General features: G+C 45.7%; 1 protein-coding gene across 1 annotated transcript; it reads left to right on the plus strand.

The window, feature by feature from the left end:
* Window positions 1-1,556: 1,556 nt before the first annotated feature.
* On the plus strand, window positions 1,557-2,537 carry LOC127308924 (uncharacterized). Its single transcript, XM_051339858.2, has one exon. It carries the CDS (start codon window positions 1,631-1,633, stop codon window positions 2,294-2,296), a length of 666 nt encoding a protein of 221 aa, XP_051195818.1. The 5' UTR covers window positions 1,557-1,630; the 3' UTR covers window positions 2,297-2,537.
* The last annotated feature ends 19,870 nt before the right edge of the window (window positions 2,538-22,407 follow it).

Raw genomic sequence — 22,407 nt, forward strand, 5'->3', positions numbered from 1 at the left:
ATTTCTAATATTACCAAAAAATTACTAATATTGAACAAAAACTATCTATATGATTTGCCTGGAAAATTTTGATTTCGCATTTCCAAATGCTAGAGGACTACAAAGACTTATACTGCTCAGAAATTCAGAAATAGACACACATGGAGACCTAGGTCCAGCTATCACCTTCTACCTCATATCACGTAGCCATTGAAGGTACAGAGACGGTGATAGTGAACGGTGGAAGCAACCTCTGGCCCTTAGCTTCAGATAGATTGAGCCCCTCGTGCAACTACTGCGTTGGTCATTGTCATTGTTGCCGTCAAATCGTCGTGCGTGTTGCAGCGCACAAGACAAACTGGCCGCCTCTGCCAGTGCTTGGCATGGATTAATAGGCACGGCGGGGTAATTTGGGCAAGCAAATAAGGTCAGGAGTCGATGGGGAGAAGGTCGGTGAGGAGGGGACGCTCGCTCGACGACTGTGATTGATCTGGAGGCGCATATTTGTGAGGTGTTACGGGAGAAAGGAGTAACTAGAAAATTCGGATCACACAATAGTTATTGACAGGTAAAAGAAGCCCACGAGTCGTTGAATCTGAAGCCTTATTGACGTCTTTGGAGAGGTCCGACGAAACCACTCTCATCGGCCTATGTTATAGTGTTTACCATATATATAGAATGTGTGAACTTGCATGAGGAGAATAAATGTTTTAATGTCTCATAATGGTGACAAAATCTATGCTGAATATTCCCATGCCAATTGCATTGTACTAGGTTATCCTTGATAAGAATTACAGCTTTGTGAAGTACCACATAATTTTTTTAATATGTTGAAATATGACAGATTAAACTACAAGTTCATTGACAAATTTTACATGTATCAAGTGGCTTATCGGATTACCCTATCTTAGTCCCCTTCATGGATCACCGTTTAACCGGAAACGGTATGAGACCATAGATACAAACTTCATAGTTAGTTGGAGAAAAATATCTTTAAAGCCCATCTTTTTCATTATCCCCTCCAAGAAAGGGCATTCAACTCTGTTATAAGCTTTTCTCATATCGAGTGTTAGTGCCATGTGCACATCCCTTCCCTTTCTCTTCAGCATCATAAATTGTGATATTTCATATGCTAAGATTGTATTGTCCGACATTAGCTTACTCAGGACAAAGACGCTCTGATTTGTAGGAATGATTTCTCTAAGAATGATCTTCAGACAATTGGCGATAGCATTGGAAATGAGCTTGTACAGAACACTACATATGCTAATATGGCGTGGATCCTTTAAATTATCGGGGTCTGAACCTTTGTGATAAGTTCAAGCGATTAACCATCCAATTAAAAACGAGTAAACCTCCAAAATGCCACCGCTGTCACACATGATATCCACGCAGTGCCTGCCATGATCCAATCAGGAGCCAAACCAGTGCACCTAGCCCACGGGTTGAAACAGGCCTGCCTTATCGTGGATCTACGCCTGTGCCATCCCGTCACGGATCCTTGTCCCATTCGGCCCATCCCCCGAAGAGCACCAGCATTATACTCGTGGCTAATCCCTATATAGTGCCAAGACCAGACGTACATCCAGACTCACACACTTGCAGTAGCTATAGCTAGCTACGTGCTCGCTTGACCTACCGCCCGTCAGCAATGGCGTCGGCTTCATGCGGCCTCTTCCTTGCTCTTAACCTCCTCGTGTTTGCAGTGACCAGTGCGTGCCCTACCTGCGGCGGCTCGGGCAACAATGGTGGACACGGCAGCAGCGGCGGAGGGCATGGTGGTGGCGGCGGCGGAGGGTATGGAGGCGGGGGTGGTAGCGGTCATGGGGGAGGCGGTGGATATGGAGGTGGAAGCGGCGGGAGTGGTGGAGGGATCATCGGCGGCAGCCCCGGTGGTGGTATCATCGGCGGCAGCCCCGGTGGTGGCATCATCGGCGGCCCTGTGGGTGGGATCATCGGCGGTGGGAGCGGAGGTGGTGGAAGTGGCGGCGGCGGCGGCGGGTATGGAGGAGGCGGCGGCGGAGGCAGCGGTGGCGGGACGAGCGGATGGTACGGCAAGTGCCCAACGGACGCGCTGAAGCTGCACGTGTGCGCCAACGTGCTGGACCTGATCAAGGCGAAGGTGGGCGTGCCTCCATTGAACGACCGGTGCTGCCCGCTGCTCAACGGGCTCGTCGACCTGGACGCCGCCCTCTGCCTGTGCACCGCCATCAAGGCCGACGTGCTCGGCATCCACCTCAACCTCCCCATCCACCTCAGCCTCATCCTCAACTTCTGCGGCAAGGGCGTCCCGACCGGCTTCATGTGCCCTAACTGACAACCGTGGCACGCATGATCGATCCCTCCACATCCACATCAAGAGGTCACCTCCATGCATGCATGGATGCGTTCAATAATCAACACTATTGTTGCTTCGATTTAGCTGTTTCTCTGAATTTGTTTCGTAACGTTTGAGTTTTGTAGCTTGTACTAGCTGCCCATTGCATTTTGGCGGGCGACGGAATTCTTGTTTGAACATGAAAGGCGCACGCCATCTAATGAATTTTAGTTTTTCTTGAGATGTTTGATAATTTGTGATTGCCCGAGGGCAGTCAGCTGATATATGATCAAATTATTTACAACTGTCTTTGTTCTTGGCAACTCGGCAAGATCTTCATCCAAGCCCGCTCTCTTCCATTTTCCGTAATGCTTTCACCTCACACCGTTGCTTACCTCATGTGAACCGGCACAAATCTTGCCGCCGATCCGCGTGCCCTGCACATTACCTCCATATCCTTAATGGATTGGCAATCTTAATACCCTATGAAAATATTAGGATATATCATACAAAAGTGGAAGGCTCACCCATCACCCCGGCTCAACCCCCCTCCTTTGTGGAATGCGAGTATTCCGCAATTATTTGCGTCCAGACCCATTATCTGATGTCGCACTTCTGGATTTTCAAAAATGTGAATAGATAAAGGACATGGATTATGTTGTATCTTATATATCTACAAAATTTCGTCCCATATTCTGACCATATGTGAATTACGCAAAAAAAAAAACCAAAGTGAATAGCATTGCGCAATATTCACACATCATTTGTTTATGTGTACCCGTCATATCTTTGGATGAAAGTTTGTTGATGCACAATATACAACATAATCTATGTCTATTATTTATTTCACATATTTTAAATACTCGAAAGCCGATAATAGGGTGCGTGCGCAACTACTTGTTAGCACTGGGATCCGCTGACCTCGCTAAAATCAGCAATTTGTTCATTAAATTAGTAGTGAACATTGTTCACTTGTAGATAATAACCACATTGCAATAGAGGTGACAACCTCGCAGAAAAATTATCCTGGCTTCTCCATTCGCGACCCGCGCCATGCATCCTCTGCTCCTTGCTGAAGATAACCTAAACTACAAAGGGGGGCCATCCCCCAAATGCCAGCCTACTTGACTTCAACTTGTACTTGATGTTCAAGATCTACTTCAAGTTGGATCTTAGAAAAATGTACTTCCATGCTCAAAAGGAATCAAAACCACAAACCGGCAAACAAACATTCTCGAGTCTGCGTCCAACACGTGAGCTACGTCTCAAATGTTCCCAATGAATGCAACTTACCGGTCACGGGCTAGGTGTATGCAATATGCACACCTAGACGTACTCATTTCCAGCCATGCCCTAATCCTAGGGGCATGTTCCTACTGCAACGCCAGGTCCGAGCTTGTGGTGCTTCACGAGTTCACGTGCATGTCGGCGCTCTTTCTCCGATTGTCTCAGTTGTATTTTGCATGTACGTGCACTTAAGCTAGTTTCAACGATCACCCGCAAAACAAACCGTATTTCGGTTTATTTTGGTCTAGATGTGAAAGTCCGCAGATAAGTAAAAAATGCTGGTTCGTTTGCGGGTGGCAGCGGCCGTAACGGCAGCATGCAAATGTCTGCGGCCTCATACTTTTTTAGCATTTTTCATCAATATTTGCTTATTTCTTTACATTTTAAATAAGTACAAACAAATTCATATCTTGATTTCAGGATGATTCGACACAATCATAACAACCAAGTTCATAAAACAAACACAAAGTGATACGACATAGTTTAATTACACAAATGACAATCATTCGAATGAAAAACAAATAAATACTAAAGGACTAGTTGTTTCCCAAATGAGTCCACATATGTTCGATAAATCCTTTTGGAGCCGGATGTGAGTTGTTATGTCATGCGTTTCATACTACACAACCAGGAAATCTACCAATCATGCCGGTGGTTCAGGTTCGGTCGCAATTTCTCACCCGGATCTTCCAAGCCTTGGCCAAACATGATCTCATCGCACTCCTCCTCAACGATCATGTTGTGCACGATGACACAAGCAGGCATGATCTCCCACATAGTCTTACGGCTCCATGTCATAGAAGGGTGCCGAACTATAGCCCAACGAGACTGCATCACACCAAATGCCCGCTCCACATCCTTCCTACGGGCCTCTTACTCTTTAGCAAAACTACTCTCTTTCTCGTTCTTATTTACACGGACCGTCTTCACAAGTATGGACCATTGAGGATAGATACCATCAGCTGGAAAGTACCCTTTGTCATAGAGCTGGCCATTAACCTGATACTGGACCAGTGGAGCATAACCTTCATCAAGGCGAGTGAACACCGAAGATCGTTGAAGTAACACTAACACTAGTGGAAAATCGCTCATCAATACCAGTTCCTAAGGGGCTTTTGTACCGGTTAAGCAACCGGTACAAAATATCCGGTACAAAAGCCCCCCCCCCTTTCGTACCGGTTGCTTACGAACCGGAATTAAAGGGCCTCCACGTGGGCACACAGGAGAGCTCAGGGCTAGGGAGCTTTGGTACCGGTTTGTAATACGAACCGGTACCAAAGGTTGTCTGCCGCGGCAGAGAAAATGCAGAAATCTCTGCCGCGGCAGAGAATTCAGGGTTTAGGGTTTTAGGAGGGGTTTAGGGGTATCGGACCGTTTCATATCGCGTCGATGTGCCTGCTACGCGTTTGGGTTTAGGTAGTAAATGAAGATAAAGGTGATGCATAGCAACTTGGTGCATATAATATAACACATGTAATTGCATAAGATCGCAAACTAAGTAGTATATATGCATGAAGATCGATCTTCATGCATATATAGTGGTACTCTCCGAGGCATAATCTATATATGTCTATTACATGTAGCATAGTGGTACTCTTCGAGTCAACTATATATGTAACATGTACATCTTCATTCATAGTGGAACTCTGCGAATGGTGGTATGACGTCCCGAAGGAAAAATCCCGCCAATTCCAAGCCTATTGCTATGAAGCGGTCCTCGATTGAGAGCTTATTCCGCTTTCTTGCCAACTATAAAATAATAAGATACAAATGAATACATGAGCTATGTGTGTGTGTCTATATATAAATACTTCCTACCCCTGGGTGTAGTTACACCCATATCTATATACTTACGTACGGAAGTATATACAATACTTTATCGGTTTGAGTATGTTCATATACTATATCTAAGATACTCCAAACCAAATTTGGTGAAAAAAATGCAAGTGAATCCATAGTTTGCACTATATATCCGAAATACATGCATATGTATACGTAAAAAAATTCTTATGATAAGAAAATAAATTTGTGAATATTGTTTTCGTACCTCTTTATTTCTGTCATTATTCATTCTCTCACTGACAATTCTGTGGATGTACTCGCAAACGTAGTATCCACAGAGATCAGTCCCTTCTGGTTGTTGTGGGCATTTCTTTACAAGAATATAATTCAATCAAACAATAGTCAAGTATGATAATTAAAGGTGTGTGGACCTAGGTAGTACAACTTACTTTCGCACGCCATCGCAGCTTCGGTGGCCATTCATGGGACTTATCTTCCTTGATGAAAGTTTCCCATACGCTGCCCGACAAAAGAAAATGCATAAAAGAGTTATCAATTAGTTGATAGCAGGAAATTAACGAAACAAACCGATAAGAATTAAAATTACCTTTTGAGCATTAAATAATAAGACATGTATAGTTCCGATTTTTTGCTTTGTGAGTCAAAGACTTCAACTTCTCCATCATACATATTGATGACGAGAAGAATAAAGTGAAACCTACGCACGTTTAAATATGTACTGTCATATATATAAGTCATTAGTTAAAATTTTGACATACGGTGAGCAAAATATAATGTGTTATAAGACAGTAAGACTCACTGGAAGTTGTAAGGCCAACATATTAGCCTTTTGTCACGTTGTCGCTTCAAAAACCTTAGCAAAGTCTCCGGTGTATCCTTGTTATAGAGGGGATCTTCTATGGTTTTAACATGCATTGTGTGCGGGTCAATGAACCCAATGTTCGTGATTTCGTCCCTTTTGCATTCAAGCATCTTCGATCTGCATAATATAGCGCACAAAAGATTATAATCTGCAGACAATGAACGAGCTAAGCTAAAGACTTCTCAAATGAAATAAATCACTTACAGACAATAGCAACTGATGATAGATTTGTCGAGGGCCCGGAGATTGTATAACTGGAAAAGCTCGCTGAAGTCAACGTTCACACAGTATTCCTGGAAGTAGTGCTCTTCCCTAACTCGCATCATGATAGTCTCGATCCCTCCCTTTGAGGCATTAAGGTACCACGAATGCAAGTTACGCATACATGTTGGTAGCTTCCTGAGATTCTCGACCAAATCTTTCCCTTGAACAAATTTATATGCTACTTTAGCGATGGCGTAATCGGTTGTGTCTTGTCGAGAACTTTGAACGGGCTTCCCGTCAAACACCTTGAGAGGGGGGACCGATTGAATGGGTTGTTGTCCGAGCTGGTAGACTTGGTGTATCCCTTTTATCTCCTTGATACCCGATTGAACGGGTTTTGTCGCCTCGATCATCTTGTCATACGACCTTTCAATAGAACGCCTATAGTCAGATGGCGGCGATGGTACAGGGTCATATAGATTCTCAAAGGTACACACAACTTTCACCGGATCGAGTGTCTTCTCAAAAGGTATCTCTGGCACTTTCGGTGCAAAAAAATTTCTCAGCTCGGACTCAATGGCTTCCCTGTTTTCCTCGGCACCTTTTTCCCAAGGTAACTTCTCAATGGGCAGCTGTGGTTTCTCTTTCTAGATCTCTTCCTAGGCGGCGTACCGCTCCGCTTAACGGGCGCTGTCTTACGCAGAGGATCTCGAGATGGTGGACTCACGCTGGGGTCCCTCTCAGGTAGGTGTGGACTTGGCTGCTCACGAGGACTGCTACCAGGAGGAGTCGATGGCATTTGCTGCTCATGTGGAGGAGTCGGTGGCCTTTGCAAAAGGACGATGTACTTCTTCGGCCATAGGGCAAAACCGTGCTTGACATCGGCCAGTGTCCTCTCATCTTCACCTCTAGGAATATCAAGCTCCAATGTTTCAAAACCCGGAACAACTTCATCCACCCCGACACGAACACAGCCAGGTGGAATGGGCATATGATGATGCGTTGCTCCATCTTCACTTGGGTACACATAGCCGACCGCCACCTTAACGGACGCGGTCCTGAATAACATATGTAGCTCGCAATCTATCTTCTCCGTGACATAATCCACGGGGTAGCTTCCTCCACATCCGTCAAGATGCGAGGAACCGACACCGCTTCTTCGCTGAGATGGGGCAGCATTGGCTTGTGGATCCTGTAGAAACAGCGGCTGATCAGGTGCCTTCTGATGTTTCTCAAGCGCCTCCACCCTATTTAACAATTCTGTTAACGTGTCGGCGTCCTTCTTCTTCTTTCGCGAACGGCTTCTATAAGTGTCAGCGCTGTCCGGCCACGCTTCCTTCATGGTGAGACCTGGGTGAGCTCGTACCCGTCCAATGTGTTCAGGATTCCCCAGAGCGAGTGTCAACTCGTCATTCTCTCGATCGGGAATGTACTCTCCCTTTCTGACATTTTCAATTGCATCTACAAGCTTCGGTACGATTGCCTCAATTTTTCCTTCCATTTTCCCTTCGCAACGATCAGCCCTGTCTTTGGGTCCAACCCTGCCCCATGCGCGAACAACCAGAACTTGGACCGTTCGGGCCAGTCCCATGTCTGTGGAGTGATTCCTGTTGGAGATATGCCCAAGAGGCAATAATAAATTAGTTATTGTTATATCTTAGTGTTCATGATAAATGTTTACATCCCATGCTATAATTGTATTAACCGAAACATTGATACATGTGTGTTATGTAAACAACAAGGAGTCCCTAGTAAGCCTCTTGTATAACTAGCTTGTTGATTAATAGATGATCATGGTTTCGTGATCATGAACATTGGATGCTGTTAATAACAAGGTTATATCATTGGGTGAATGATATAATGGACATACACCCAAATAAGTGTAGCATGAGATCAAGTCATTAAGTTCAACTTGCTATAAGCTTTTGATACATAGTTACTGATGTCTACGGGTGCTTCTATTCTTGTAGACAGTGTTGGGCCTCCAAGAGCGGAGGTTTGTAGAACAGCAGCAAGTTTCCCTTAAGTGGATCACCCAAGGTTTATCGAACTCAGGGAGGAAGAGGTCAAAGATATCCCTCTCATGCAACCCTGCAACCACAAAGCAAGAAGTCTCTTGTGTCCCCAACACACCTAATAGGTGCACTAGTTCGGCGAAGAGATAGTGAAATACAAGTGGTATGAATGAATATGAGCAGTAGTACGGCGCCAGAAAAGTGCTTGTCAAGCGTGCGATTGATGGTAGTAATATTGCAGGCAGTAAAGATGTAGTAAAACAGTAAACAAGCAGCGATAGCAGTATTTAGGAACAAGGCCTAGGGATCATACTTTCACTAGTGGACACTCTCAACATTGATCACATAACAGAATAAATAGATAGATGCTAGACTCTACACCCTCTTGTTGGATGATGAACACCACTAACTGTGTAGGATTACACGAACCCTCAATGCCGGAGTTAACAAGCTCCACAATATTCGATATTCATGTTTAAGTAACCTTAGAGTGCATGACAGATCAACATAACCAAACCAAGTACTAACATAGCATGCACACTGTCACCTTCACGCTACGAAAGGAGGCATAGATCACATCAATACCATCATAGCAATAGTTAACTTCATAATCTACAAGAGATCACAATCATAGCCTACGCCAAGTACTACACGATGCACACACTGTCACCATTACACCGTGCAGGAGGAATAAACTACTTTAATAACATCACTAGAGTAGCACACAGATATATTGTGATACAAAACACATTGCAATCATAAAGAGATATAAATAAGCACTTCACTATGCCATTCATAACAGTGAAGAAGTATTCTGTGAAATATAGCCTAAGAGACCCACACGGTGCACACACTGTCACCTTTACACACGTGGGACAAGGAGTCTCCGGAGATCACATAAGTAAAATCCACTTGACTAGCATAATGACATCTAGATTACAAGCATCATCATATGAATCTCAATCATGTAAGGCAGCTCATGAGATTATTGTATTGAAGTACATAGGAGAGAGATTAACCACATAGCTACCGGTACAACCCTTAGCCTCGAGGGAGAACTACTCCCTCCTCATGGGAGACAGCAGCGGTGATGAAGATGGCGGTGATGTCGATGGAGATGCCTTCCGGGGGCACTTCCCCGTCCCGGCGGCGTGCCGGAACAGAGACTCCTGTCCCCCAGATCTTGGCCTCGCGATGGCGGCGGCTCTGGAAGGTTTCTCGTACCGTGGCTTTTCCGTATCGTGTTTTAGGTCAGGGACCTTTATATAGGTGAAGAGGCGGCGTCAGAAGGTCAACGAGGCGACGACACAACAGGGGGGCGCGGGCCCCCCCTTGGCCGCGCCGGGGTAGTGTCTGGTGGGCCTGTGGCCCCCCTCTGGCCTCTCTCGGGTGTTCTGGAAGCTTCGCGTGATCCTAAGATGCTGGGCGTTGATTTCGTCCGATTCCGAGAATATTTCCTTACTAGGATTTCTGAAACCAAAAACAACAGCTGGCCCTTCGGCATCTCGTCAATAGGTTAGTTCCGGAAAACGCATAAATATGACATAAAGTATGCATAAAACATGTAGATATCATCAATAATGTGGCATGGAACATAAGAAATTATCGATACGTCGGAGACGTATCAGCATCCCCAAGCTTAGTTCCTGCTCGTCCCGAGCAGGTAAACGATAACAAAGATAATTTCTGGAGTGACATGCCATCATAACCTTGATCATACTATTGTAAGCATATCTAATGAATGCAGCGATCAAAAAAATGGTAATGACATGAGTAAACAAATGAATCATAAAGCAAAGACTTTTCATGAATAGTACTTCAAGACAAGCATCAATAAGTCTTGCATAAGAGTTAACTCATAAAGCAATAAATCAAAGTAAAGGTATTGAAGCAACACAAAGGAAGATTAAGTTTCAGCGGTTGCTTTCAACTTATAACATGTATATCTCATGGATAGTGTCAATGTAAAGTAATATAACAAGTGCAATATGCAAGTATGTAGGAATCAATGCACAGTTCACACAAGTGTTTGCTTCTTGAGGTGGAGAGAAATAGGTGAACTGACTCAACATAAAAGTAAAAGAAAGGTCCTTCAAAGAGGAAAGCATCGATTGCTATATTTGTGCTAGAGCTTTTATTTTGAAAACATGAAACAATTTTGTCAACGGTAGTAATAAAGCATATGTATCATGTAAATTATATCTTACAAGTTGCAAGCCTCATGCATAGTATACTAGTAGTGCCCGCACCTTGTCCTAATTAGCTTGGATTAACACGGATTATCATTGCATGACATATGTTTCAACCAAGTGTCACAAAGGGGTACCTCTATGCCGCCTGTACAAGGGTCTAAGGAGAAAGTTCGCATTGGATTTCTCGCTTTTGATCATTCTTCAACTTAGACACCCATACCGGGACAACATAGACAACAGATAATGGACTCCTCTTTTAATGCTTAAGCATTCAACAGTTAATATTCTCATAAGAGATTGAGGTTTTATGTCCAAACTGAAACTTCCACCATGATTCATGGCTTTAGTTAGCGGCCCAATGTTCTTCTCTAACAGTATGCATACTCAAACCATTTGATTGTGAAAACTGCCCTTACTTTAGACAAGACAAACATGCATAGCAACTCACATGATATTCAACAAAGAGTTGATGGCGTCCCCAGGAGCATGGTTATCGCACAACAAGCAACTTAATAAGAGATAAAGTGCATAAGTACATATTCAATACCACAATAGTTTTTAAGGCTATTTTGTCCCATGAGCTATATATTGCAAAGGCGAATGATGGAAATTTAAAGGTAGCACTCAAGCAATTTACTTTGGAATGGTGGAGAAATACCATGTAGTAGGTAGGTATGGTGGACACAAATGGCATAGTGGTTGGCTCAAGGATTTTGGATGCATGAGAAGTATTCCCTCTCGATACAAGGTTTAGGCTAGGAAGGTTATTTGAAACAAACACAAGGATGAACCGGTGCAGCAAAACTCACATAAAAGACATATTGTAAACATTATAAGACTCTACACCGTCTTCCTTGTTGTTCAAAACTCAATACTAGAAATTATCTAAAATTTAGAGAGACCAAATATGCAAACCAAATTTTAGCAAGCTCTATGTATTTCTTCATTAATGGGTGAAAAATATATGATGCAAGAGCTTAAACATGAGCACAACAATTGCCAAGTATCAAATTATTCAAGACATTTTAGAATTACTACATGTAGCATTTCCCGATTCCAACCATATAACAATTTAACGAAGAAGATTCAACCTTCGCCATGAATACTATGAGTAAAGCCTAAGGACATATTTGTCCATATGCAACAGCGGAGCGTGTCTCTCTCCCACACAATGAATGCTAGGATCCATTTTATTCAAACAAAAACAAAAACAAAAGCACACAGACGCTCCAAGCAAAGTACATAAGATGTGACTGAATAAAAATATAGTTTCAAGAAAAGAAACCTGATAAGTTGTCGATGAAGAAGGGGATGCCTTGGGCATCCCCAAGCTTAGATGCTTGAGTCTTCTTAAAATATGCAGGGATGAACCATGGGGGCATCCCCAAGCTTAGACTCTTGACTCTTCTTGATCATAGTATATCATCCTCCTCTCTTGACCCTTGAAAACTTCCTCCACACCAAACTCGAAACAAACTCATTAGAGGGTTAGTGCATAATCAAAAATTCACACGTTCAGAGGTGACACAATCATTCTTAACACTTCTGGACATTGCCCAAAGCTACTGGAAGGTAATGGAACAAAGAAATCCATCCAACACAGCAAAAGAGGCAATGCGAAATAAAAGGCAGAATCTGTCAAAACAGAACAGTCCGTAAAGACGAATTGTAAAGTGGCACCAGACTTGCTCAGATGAAAATGCCCAAATTGAACGAAAGTTGCGTACATATCTGAGGATCACGCACGTAAATTGGCAGATTTTTCTGAGTTACCTACAGAGAACCCTGCCCAAATTCGTGACAGATAGAAATTTGTTTCTGCGCAGTAATCCAAATCTAGTATCAACCCTACTATCAAAGACTTTACTTGGCACAACAATGCAACAAAATAATGATAAGGAGAGGTTGCTACAGTAGTAACAACTTCCAAGACTCAAATACAAAATAAAAGTACTGTAACAAAATAAACACATGGATTATCTCCCACGAAGTTCTTCCTTTATAGCCATTAAGATAGGCTCAGCAATTTTAATGATGCACTCGCAAGAAATAGTATTTGAAGCAAAAGAGAGCATCAAGAGGTAAATTCAAAACAAATTTAAGCCTAACATGCTTCCTATGAAAAGGAATCTTGTACACAAATGAATTCATGAAGAACAAAGTGACAAGCATAAGAGGATAAAACACGAGTAACTTCAAAAATTTCAGCATATAGAGAGGTGTTTTAGTAACATGAAAATTTCTACAATCATATTTTCCTCTCTCATAATAATTTTCAGAGGCATCATGAAAAACTCAACAATATAAGTATCACATAAAGCATTCTTATCATGAGTCTCATGCATAAAATTATTACTCTCCACATAGGCATAATCAATTTTATTAGTTGTAGTGGGAGCAAATTCAACAAAGTAGCTATCATTATTATTCTCATCATCAAATATAGGAGGCATAATATAATCATAATCAAATTTATCCTCCATAACAGGCGGTACTAAAAGACCAATATCAGTATAATCATCATAAATAGGAGGCAAAGTATCATTAAAGTAAATTTTCTCCTCAATGCTTGGGGGACTAAAAATATCATGCTCATCAAAGCCAGCTTCCCCAAGCTTAGAATTTTCCATATCATTAGCAACAATGGTGTTCAAAGCGTTCATACTAATATGTTCCATAGGTTTTTTAATTTTCGCATCAAACCATCCATGTCTTAAATCAGGAAATAGAATAAGAAGCTCATTGTTGTCCATTATGCCTAACTAGTGTAAACAAGAAACAAAAAGATGCAATTGCAGGATCTAAAGGAAATAGCTTCGAGCACACACACAACGGCAACAGAAAAGTACTTTACCTGGGACCGGAGTATGAGTGCCTTTTACCTTTCCTCCCCGGCAACGGCGCCAGAAAATAGCTTCGTTGCCGGGATCCGGTGTGTGAGTGCCTTTTACCTTTCCTCCCCGGCAACGGCGCCAGAAAATAGCTTGATGTCTACGGGTGCTTCTATTCTTGTAGACAGTGTTGGGCCTCCAAGAGCAGAGGTTTGTAGAACAGCAGCAAGTTTCCCTTAAGTGGATCACCCAAGGTTTATCGAACTCAGGGAGGAAGAGGTCAAAGATATCCCTCTCATGCAACCCTGCAACCACAAAGCAAGAAGTCTCTTGTGTCCCCAACACACCTAATAGGTGCACTAGTTCGGCGAAGAGATAGTGAAATACAAGTGGTATGAATGAATATAAGCAGTAGTAACGGCGCCAGAAAAGTGCTTACTGGCGTGCAGTTGATGGTAGTAATATTGCAGGAAGTAAAGATGTAGTAAAACAGTAAACAAGCAGCGATAGCAGTATTTAGGAACAAGGCCTAGGGATCATACTTTCACTAGTGGACACTCTCAACATTGATCACATAACAGAATAAATAAATAGATGCTAGACTCTACACCCTCTTGTTGGATGATGAACACCACTAACTGTGTAGGATTACACGAACCCTCAATGCCGGAGTTAACAAGCTCCACAATATTCAATGTTCATATTTAAATAACCTTAGAGTGCATGACAGATCAACATAACCAAACCAAGTACTAACATAGCATGCACACTGTCACCTTCACGCTACGAAAGGAGGCATAGATCACATCAATACCATCATAGCAATAGTTAACTTCATAATCTACAAGAGATCACAATCATAGCCTACGCCAAGTACTACACGATGCACACACTGTCACCATTACACCGTGCAGGAGGAATAAACTACTTTAATAACATCACTAGAGTAGCACACAGATATATTATGATACAAAACACATTGCAATCATAAAGAGATATAAATAAGCACTTCACTATGCCATTCATAACAGTGAAGAAGTATTCTGTGAAATATAGCCTAAGAGACCCACACGGTGCACACACTGTCACCTTTACACACGTGGGACAAGGAGTCTCCGGAGATCACATAAGTAAAATCCACTTGACTAGCATAATGACATCTAGATTACAAGCATCATCATATGAATCTCAATCATGTAAGGCAGCTCATGAGATTATTGTATTGAAGTACATAGGAGAGAGATTAACCACATAGCTACCGGTACAGCCCTTAGCCTCGAGGGAGAACTACTCCCTCTTCATGGGAGACGGCAGCGGTGATGAAGATGGCGGTGATGTCGATGGAGATGCCTTCCGGGGGCACTTCCCCGTCCCGGCGGCGTGCCGGAACAGAGACTCCTGTCCCCCAGATCTTGGCTTCGCGATGGCGGCGGCTCTGGAAGGTTTCTCGTACCGTGGCTTTTCCGTATCGTGTTTTAGGTCAGAGACCTTTATATAGGCGAAGAGGCGGCGTCAGAAGGTCAACGAGGCGACGACACAACAGGGGGGCGCGGGCCCCCCCCCTTGGCCGCGCCGGGGTAGTGTCTGGTGGGCCTGTGGCCCCCCTCTGGCCTCTCTCGGGTGTTCTGGAAGCTTCGCGTGATCCTAAGATGCTGGGCGTTGATTTCGTCCGATTCCGAGAATATTTCCTTACTAGGATTTCTGAAACCAAAAACAGCAGAAAATAGCAACTGGCCCTTCGGCATCTCGTCAATAGGTTAGTTCCGGAAAACGCATAAATATGACATAAAGTATGCATAAAACATGTAGATATCATCAATAATGTGGCATGGAACATAAGAAATTATCGATACGTCGGAGACGTATCAGTTACCTAGTCCTTCGACCATGAGATCATGTAAATCACTTACACCGGAAGGGTACTTTGATTACATCAAACGCCATTGCGTAAATGGGTGGTTATAAAGATGGGATTAAGTATTTGGAAAGTGTGAGTTGAGGCATATGGATCAATAGTGGGATTTGTCCATCCTGATGACGGATAGATATACTCTGGGCCCTCTCAGTGGAATGTTATCTGATTAGCTTGCAAGCATATGATTGGATCATAAGAGATGACATACCACGGTACGAGTAAAGAGTACTTGTCGGTAACGAGGTTGAACAAGGTATGAAGATACCGATGATCGAACCTCGGACAAGTAAAATATCGCGTGACAAAGGGAATCGGCATCGTATGTAAATGGTTCAATCGATCACTAAGTCATCGTTGAATATGTGGGAGCCATTATGGATCTCAAGATCCCGCTATTGGTTATTGCTCGGAGAGGAGTCTCGACCATGTCTACATAGTTCACGAACCGTAGGGTGACGCGCTTAAGGTTCGATGTCGCATAAGTAGATTTGGAATATGAGATGGAGTCCAAATTTTTTGTTCGGAGTCTCGGATGGATCCAGGACATCACGAGGAGGCCCGGAATGGTCCGGAGAATCAGATTCATATAAGGGAAGTCATTTTCCGGGGTTCGGGAAAAAGTCCGGTGTTTTGACCGGAGCTTCTAGAAGGTTATAGAGGGCCACCAGTGGGCCCACCACCACGGGAGAGGCCACATAGGCGCCACATGGCATGGTGGGTCCTACCCACTATGACATGTGGGCCCAGGCCGGCCTACCCCTTGGAGATAAGATCTATCTCTTAATTTAAATGGTTTAAATCTAGAGATAAGATCTATCTCTAAAATAAAGTGTTTAAACGAAGAGATAAGGGGAAGGCTTGAGGGGGAAGAAAAGTCTCCCCCCATGGCTGGCCAAAAGGGATAGGTGGGGCCCAGGGGGAACCCTAGGCCGACCCCTCCCCGATATAAAGAGGGGAGGGGGTAGCCGGCCACCACACCATCCAGAAAACCCTGGCCGCCCCCTCTCTTCCTCCTCCATATGCTGCGCAGGCTTAGGCGAAGCCCTGCAGCAATTCTTCTCCACCACCATCACCACGCCGTCGTGCTGCTGGGATTCCGTGGAGATCTACCACACCTCCGATGCCCGCTGGAACGGGGAGAGGTAGGGGATATATCGACACCGTACGCGCGACCGAGTATGGAAGTGCTGCCGGATTGCAGCACTGGGGATGATCGTCTACACCAACAATGAGATCTAATCTCGTAGGCTTTGGAAATCTTCGAGGGTTAGTCTCACATCAATCTCGTTGCTCCGATCTTGTAGATTAGATCTTGGGTGTTCCATAGATTAGATCTTGGATTTATTCGTCTTGCGGTAGGAAATTTTTTTGTTTTCTATGCTACGAACCCCATCAATTCCTGCATCCATCAGTTTATATTCAAACGCTGTCCACTTCGGAATGGCAGTCTTGTAGCCACCTAACCCCAAATGATGCCAAATTTCTTCTTTGAAGCATTTTTCGTATTTGTGACCGATCGGGACACAAAAGTAGACGATTGCTTATACCTCTTAAATTCGGGCCAGTGATCTTTTATCTTCACTAGATTATCATCGAATACTGGATCTTCATTCTTATATTTGTCCCATAAATTTTTCTTCCAAGTCTGGAATTGTATGGCCATCTTCTTCCATGTCCATTCCCTGACTTTATTCTTCTGGCCTTCCGTCATGTCTTCCAGTAGGCTGAATCGTGTCAGTAGACTGTCCCAAAGAAAAAAAAATCATCGCGTCGTTGACATAACTAGCTTCAGTCCACGCTTTCTTCGGCTTATTCCACTCTTGAATGTTGATCGGTACATGGTCCCTAACAAGAACTCCGGCTTGATTTGTAAATTTGCGACAGTACTCTTTGGGATGCTCCGGTTCACCATTAGCCTTAAATGTCGTGAGGGCTAACCTGCCCTCGCTCTTTAACACTCTCGTCGGGCCTCGTTTTGTTTTAACGGACTTGCTCGATGATGCAGAAGGCTAAAAGAAAAAATTATTCGTTAATAAGTGCAATACAAATAAATGAATGCATCTAGGGATGAACATAGACTAATTGATACATAAATATACACCTCGCCGGAGTTTGTTATGGACACTTCTTTGTCTCTTCTAACTTGTTCAGACTCAAGTCCCTCGCCGAAATCATTCAGAAAGTCTTCAAACTCGTTGTCATCTCCATCGGGTTCCGTACCACGGGCACTCTCATAGATCAATTTCTGCACCGCTTCTTCCCCCTCCTCATCTCGGACGAAGGTGCCGTCCGCCATACCTCAATGTCACTACAAAATTAAGAAAGCAATTATATTCATTCATCATGTCATGATCATATAACAGATTGCTAGATGGATAACAATTGAAATGAAGAAAGCAATAACCCTAACCCTAATACTTGGTGCTCCTATTTCTCGACCCTAACTCTATGTCGCGGCGGCACCGCCACGGACTCAGCCACGGCCACGGTCTCGGCGTTCCCCCTCCTCCTCTCGCTCTTCTCTCTTTTTCTCGACCCTAACCCTAACACTCGGCGCTCCTCCTGTCGCTCTTCTCTCTATGTCGCGGCGGCACCGCCACAGACTCGGCGCTAAGGACTCGGCGTTCCCCTCCTCCTCTCGCTCTCTCTCTTCTACTTGGCGCTAAGGGTGGTGTCGACGAAGCCGCAGAGCGCGGCTTGGCGTCGCCAGCGTGGGCGTCTGCGGCGCGGCGGGGCGTCTGCGGCGCGGCGGGGCGTCTGCGGCGGGCGTGATGCTCGAAATTGGGACCCGACATCGGCAAGCACCACCGGTGGCAACTCCGCCCGACCGACCAACGCCAGAGCGCCTCCGAGCTTACCTCGCCGCTGCAATCCATCCCTCGCCGCTCACCTCCGAGCTCACCTCGCCGCTGCAATCCAGCCCGCACGCGCATAGCCGCCGCCAATCGCCTCCACGCAGCGCCACCCCTCGCATCCGCCCGCTCCCTCCTCGCTCTCACGCGTGAGCCACGTGCCACTTCCGCAAGCAAGACGTCCCGACCCGGCCGCCTCCACGCTGCACGCCGCCGCTCGCCGCCTTGACCAAACCAGCAGCAGCCCCACGCACGCCCGCGGCCAAGCCAAGCAGTCCCAGACCACCACCGCGCCCAGGCCCACGCCACGCCGCCGCCGCATAGCCCCAGCACGCGCTGCCATCTCTGCTGCCCTGCCCGCATCCGAGGCCCGCGCCATCGACATCGGCAAGGCGTCTGACGCCATGCGCGCGCTGCGACGCCGTGCTCACGCTCGCCTAGCGCTCCACGCCTACCGGCGAGGTCGCCATCGGGCCGACGCCGTGCTCGCGCCGCTCGGCCATTCCGTCGAGCACCTTGTGTGCGGCGTCGACCGGTGGTGTGCGGCGGCGTGGCGCGGACGGCGACGGCCTCCAGCAGTACTCGTTCACGGCGGCGTGGCGCGTAGCGGCGGCGGCCACGGTCTCGCGCGGTGGCGGCGCATCGGCGGCGGCCAACGGCGCCGGAGAAGGGGAGGGAGGCGACGGGTGCGGCCCAAGACATACCCGCAGAGGCGCGGCGTGGCGATGGCGTGGTGCGCGACGGCATGGACGACGGCGACGGCGTGGCGCTGACGACGGATGGCGGCGAAGGCGTGGTGCGCGACGGCGGCGAAGGCGTGGTGCGCGGCGGCGTGGACGGCACGCGCGGTCTCCTGTGCGTGTGGGGGAATTTTCCCTGCGCGGCTAAGTGTAATGGAGGCGAACCCCCTTTGGTACCGGTTGGTACCACCAACCGGTACAAAAGACCTTTCGTACCGGTTGGTGGTACCTTTCGTACCGGTTGGTGGTACCAACCGGTACCAAAGGGTTTTTTTTGTTTTCTTTTTTCTTTTACTGTTTTCTTTTCTTTTGCTGTTTCTTTTCTATTTCTTTTTCCTTTTCTATTTCTTTTTTCTTTTCTGTTTCTTTTTCTTTTCTTTTTTTCTTTTCTTGTATGTTTCTTTTCTTTTCTATTTCTTATTTTCTATTTCTCTTTTTTTCTTTTCTTTTGCTGTTTCTTTTCTTTTTCTTTTTTTCTTTTCTGTTTCTTTTTTTATGTTTCTTTTTCTTTTCTTTTTTCTTTTCTTGTATGTTTCTTTTCTTTTATATTTATTATTTTCTATTTCTTATTTTCTATTTCTCTTTTTTTCTTTTCTTTTCTATTTCTTATTTTCTATTTCTTATTTGCTGTTCCTTTTTCTTTTTGTATTCTTTTTCCTTTATGTTCCTTTTCTTTTAAGTTTCCCGCCACGACGCCGCGCGTGGGAGAAAAAAGGCGAGAAAGAAAGGGCGGGAATAAAATTTTATTACGATTGAACTCGAATTAAAAGTACATAGCTCAACTAAAAATTAAGATACATGGCCAGATTTGACTGTTCGAGTCATTCAGTCATACTCGTGCCTAGCCCTATAGTACTCCCCACTGTAATCGTCGTAGTCGCCATCATCATCGTCGCTAGCATTGGGGTCGCGGTAGTCGAACCTCGGCGGGAGAGCACGCGTGGGCTGGGACTGAGGGTAGCGCAGGCGGGGGCCACGGTAGGCCATGACGCCCTGGAGAGTCCGGTCGCGCCACCACAGCCGACGGCCGGCCTCGTTGAAGTTCGAAGGAGGCGGGCCGCCCTCCTCGTGCCTAGCAAGCGCCCTCTCACGCCGATTGATGAAGAAGCTTTCCCAAGTCGGGCTGTAGTCGGGATGCCACTGGGGATTCCTCCGCTGCTCTGGCGTGAGCTCGAAGTAGTAGTGGTTCGTGATGGCCATCTCGCGCGCCACACCTAGAGGCACTGGAGGGACCGGTATGCCTCCGACCCTTAGCAACCAGCCGGTCGGGACGCGGTAGCCCGGCGGGCAGGGGTAGTTCGAGGCGCAAAGCGCCTCCGCCTCCTGGGGGGTTAGAGATACGATGGAAGCCATGGGAGAGAATGATGAGGTTTGCAGATATGAGTCTAGATGTGATATGTAAATGGAGGCCAAGCCTACATATATATAGTGAAAAAATGGCGGGATGACGGAGGCGGGAAGACAGAGGCGGGAACCGGTGGAAAGCGCGAGAATAAAATAGGCGGGAACGCAATGGCGCGGCAAACCTTTAGTACCGGCTGGTGGGTGCAACCGGTACTAAAGGTGGTTTTCTGTCATGTAACAAAACTGTCGGTGGGATAAGGACGCGTGGGTAACATTTAGTACCGGCTGGTGGGTGCAACCGGTACTAAAGGTGTTTTTTCTGTCATGTAACAAAACTGTCGGTGGGATAAGGACGCGTGGGTAACCTTTAGTACCGGCTGGTGGGTGCAACCGGTACTAAAGCTGTCAGCAGGATAAGGACGCCCTGCTCGATGAGATAAAGCATGTAGCGCAGGACGCCCTATCGGAGGAAGAAGACAATGTAGAAGCGGCGTTGATACGTCTCCGACGTATCAATAATTTCTTATGTTCCATGCTACATTATTGATGATATCTACATGTTTTATACACATTATATGTCGTATTTATGCATTTTCCGGCACTAACCTATTAACAAGATGCCGAAGAGCCAGTTGCTGTTTTCTGCTGTTTTTGGTTTCAGAAATCCTAGTAAGGAAATATTCTCGGAATTGGACGAAATCAACGCCCAGGGTCCTATTTTTGCACGAAGCTTCCAGAAGACCGAGGGGGAAAGGAAGTGGGGCCACGAGGCGCCGCCACACTAGGGCGGCGCGGCCCAGGCCTTGGCCGCGCGGCCCTAGCGTGTGGAGCCCTCGTGTGCCCCCCTGCGCTACCCTTTCGCCTACTTAAAGCCTCCCTCGCGAAACCCCCAGTACCGAGAGCCACGATACGGAAAACCTTCCAGAGACGCCGCCGCCGCCAATCCCATCTCGGGGGATTCTGGAGATCGCCTCCGGCACCCTGCCGGAGAGGGGAATCATCTCCCGGAGGACTCTTCATCGCCATGATCGCCTCCGGAGTGATGAGTGAGTAGTTCACCCCTGGACTATGGGTCCATAGCAGTAGCTAGATGGTCGTCTTCTCCTTATGTGCTTCATTGTTGGATCTTGTGAGCTGCCTAACATGATCAAGATCATCTATCTGTAATTCTATATGTTGTGTTTGTCGGGATCCGATGGATAGAGAATACTATGTTATGGTGATTATCAATCTATTACCTATGTGTTGTTTATGATCTTGCATGCTCTCCGTTATTAGTAGAGGCTCTGGCCAAGTTTTTGCTCTTAACTCCAAGAGGGAGTATTTATGCTCGATAGTGGGTTCATGCCTCCATTAAATCTGGGACAGTGACAGAAAGTTCTAAGGTTGTGGATGTGCTGTTGCCACTAGGGATAAAACATTGATGCTATGTCCAAGGATGTAGTTGTTGATTACATTACGCACCATACTTAATGCAATTGTCTGTTGTTTGCAACTTAATACTGGAAGGGGTTCGGATGATAACCTGAAGGTGGACTTTTTAGGCATAGATGCATGCTGGATAGCGGTCTATGTACTTTGTCGTAATGCCCAATTAAATCTCACTATATTTATCATATCATGTATGTGCATTGTCATGCCCTCTCTATTTGTCAATTGCCCGACTGTAATTTGTTCACCCAACATGCTATTTATCTTATGGGAGAGACACCTCTAGTGAACTGTGGACCCCGGTCCTATTCTTTACATCGCATACAATCCATCGCAATACTTGTTCTTTATCAAGTTTTCTGCAAACAATCATCTTCCACACAATACGGTTAATCCTTTGTTACAGCAAGCCGGTGAGATTGACAACCTCACTGTTTCGTTGGGGCAAAGTACTTTGGTTGTGTTGTGCAGGTTCCACGTTGGCGCCGGAATCCCTGGTGTTGCGCCGCACTACATCCCTCCGCCATCAACCTTCAACGTGCTTCTTGGCTCCTCCTGGTTCGATAAACCTTGGTTTCTTTCTGAGGGAAAACTTGCTACTGTGCGCATCATACCTTCCTCTTGGGGTTCCCAAC

This window comes from Lolium perenne, chromosome 1 (assembly GCF_019359855.2).
Source record: "Lolium perenne isolate Kyuss_39 chromosome 1, Kyuss_2.0, whole genome shotgun sequence".
NCBI classification, from domain to species: Eukaryota; Viridiplantae; Streptophyta; class Magnoliopsida; order Poales; family Poaceae; genus Lolium; species Lolium perenne.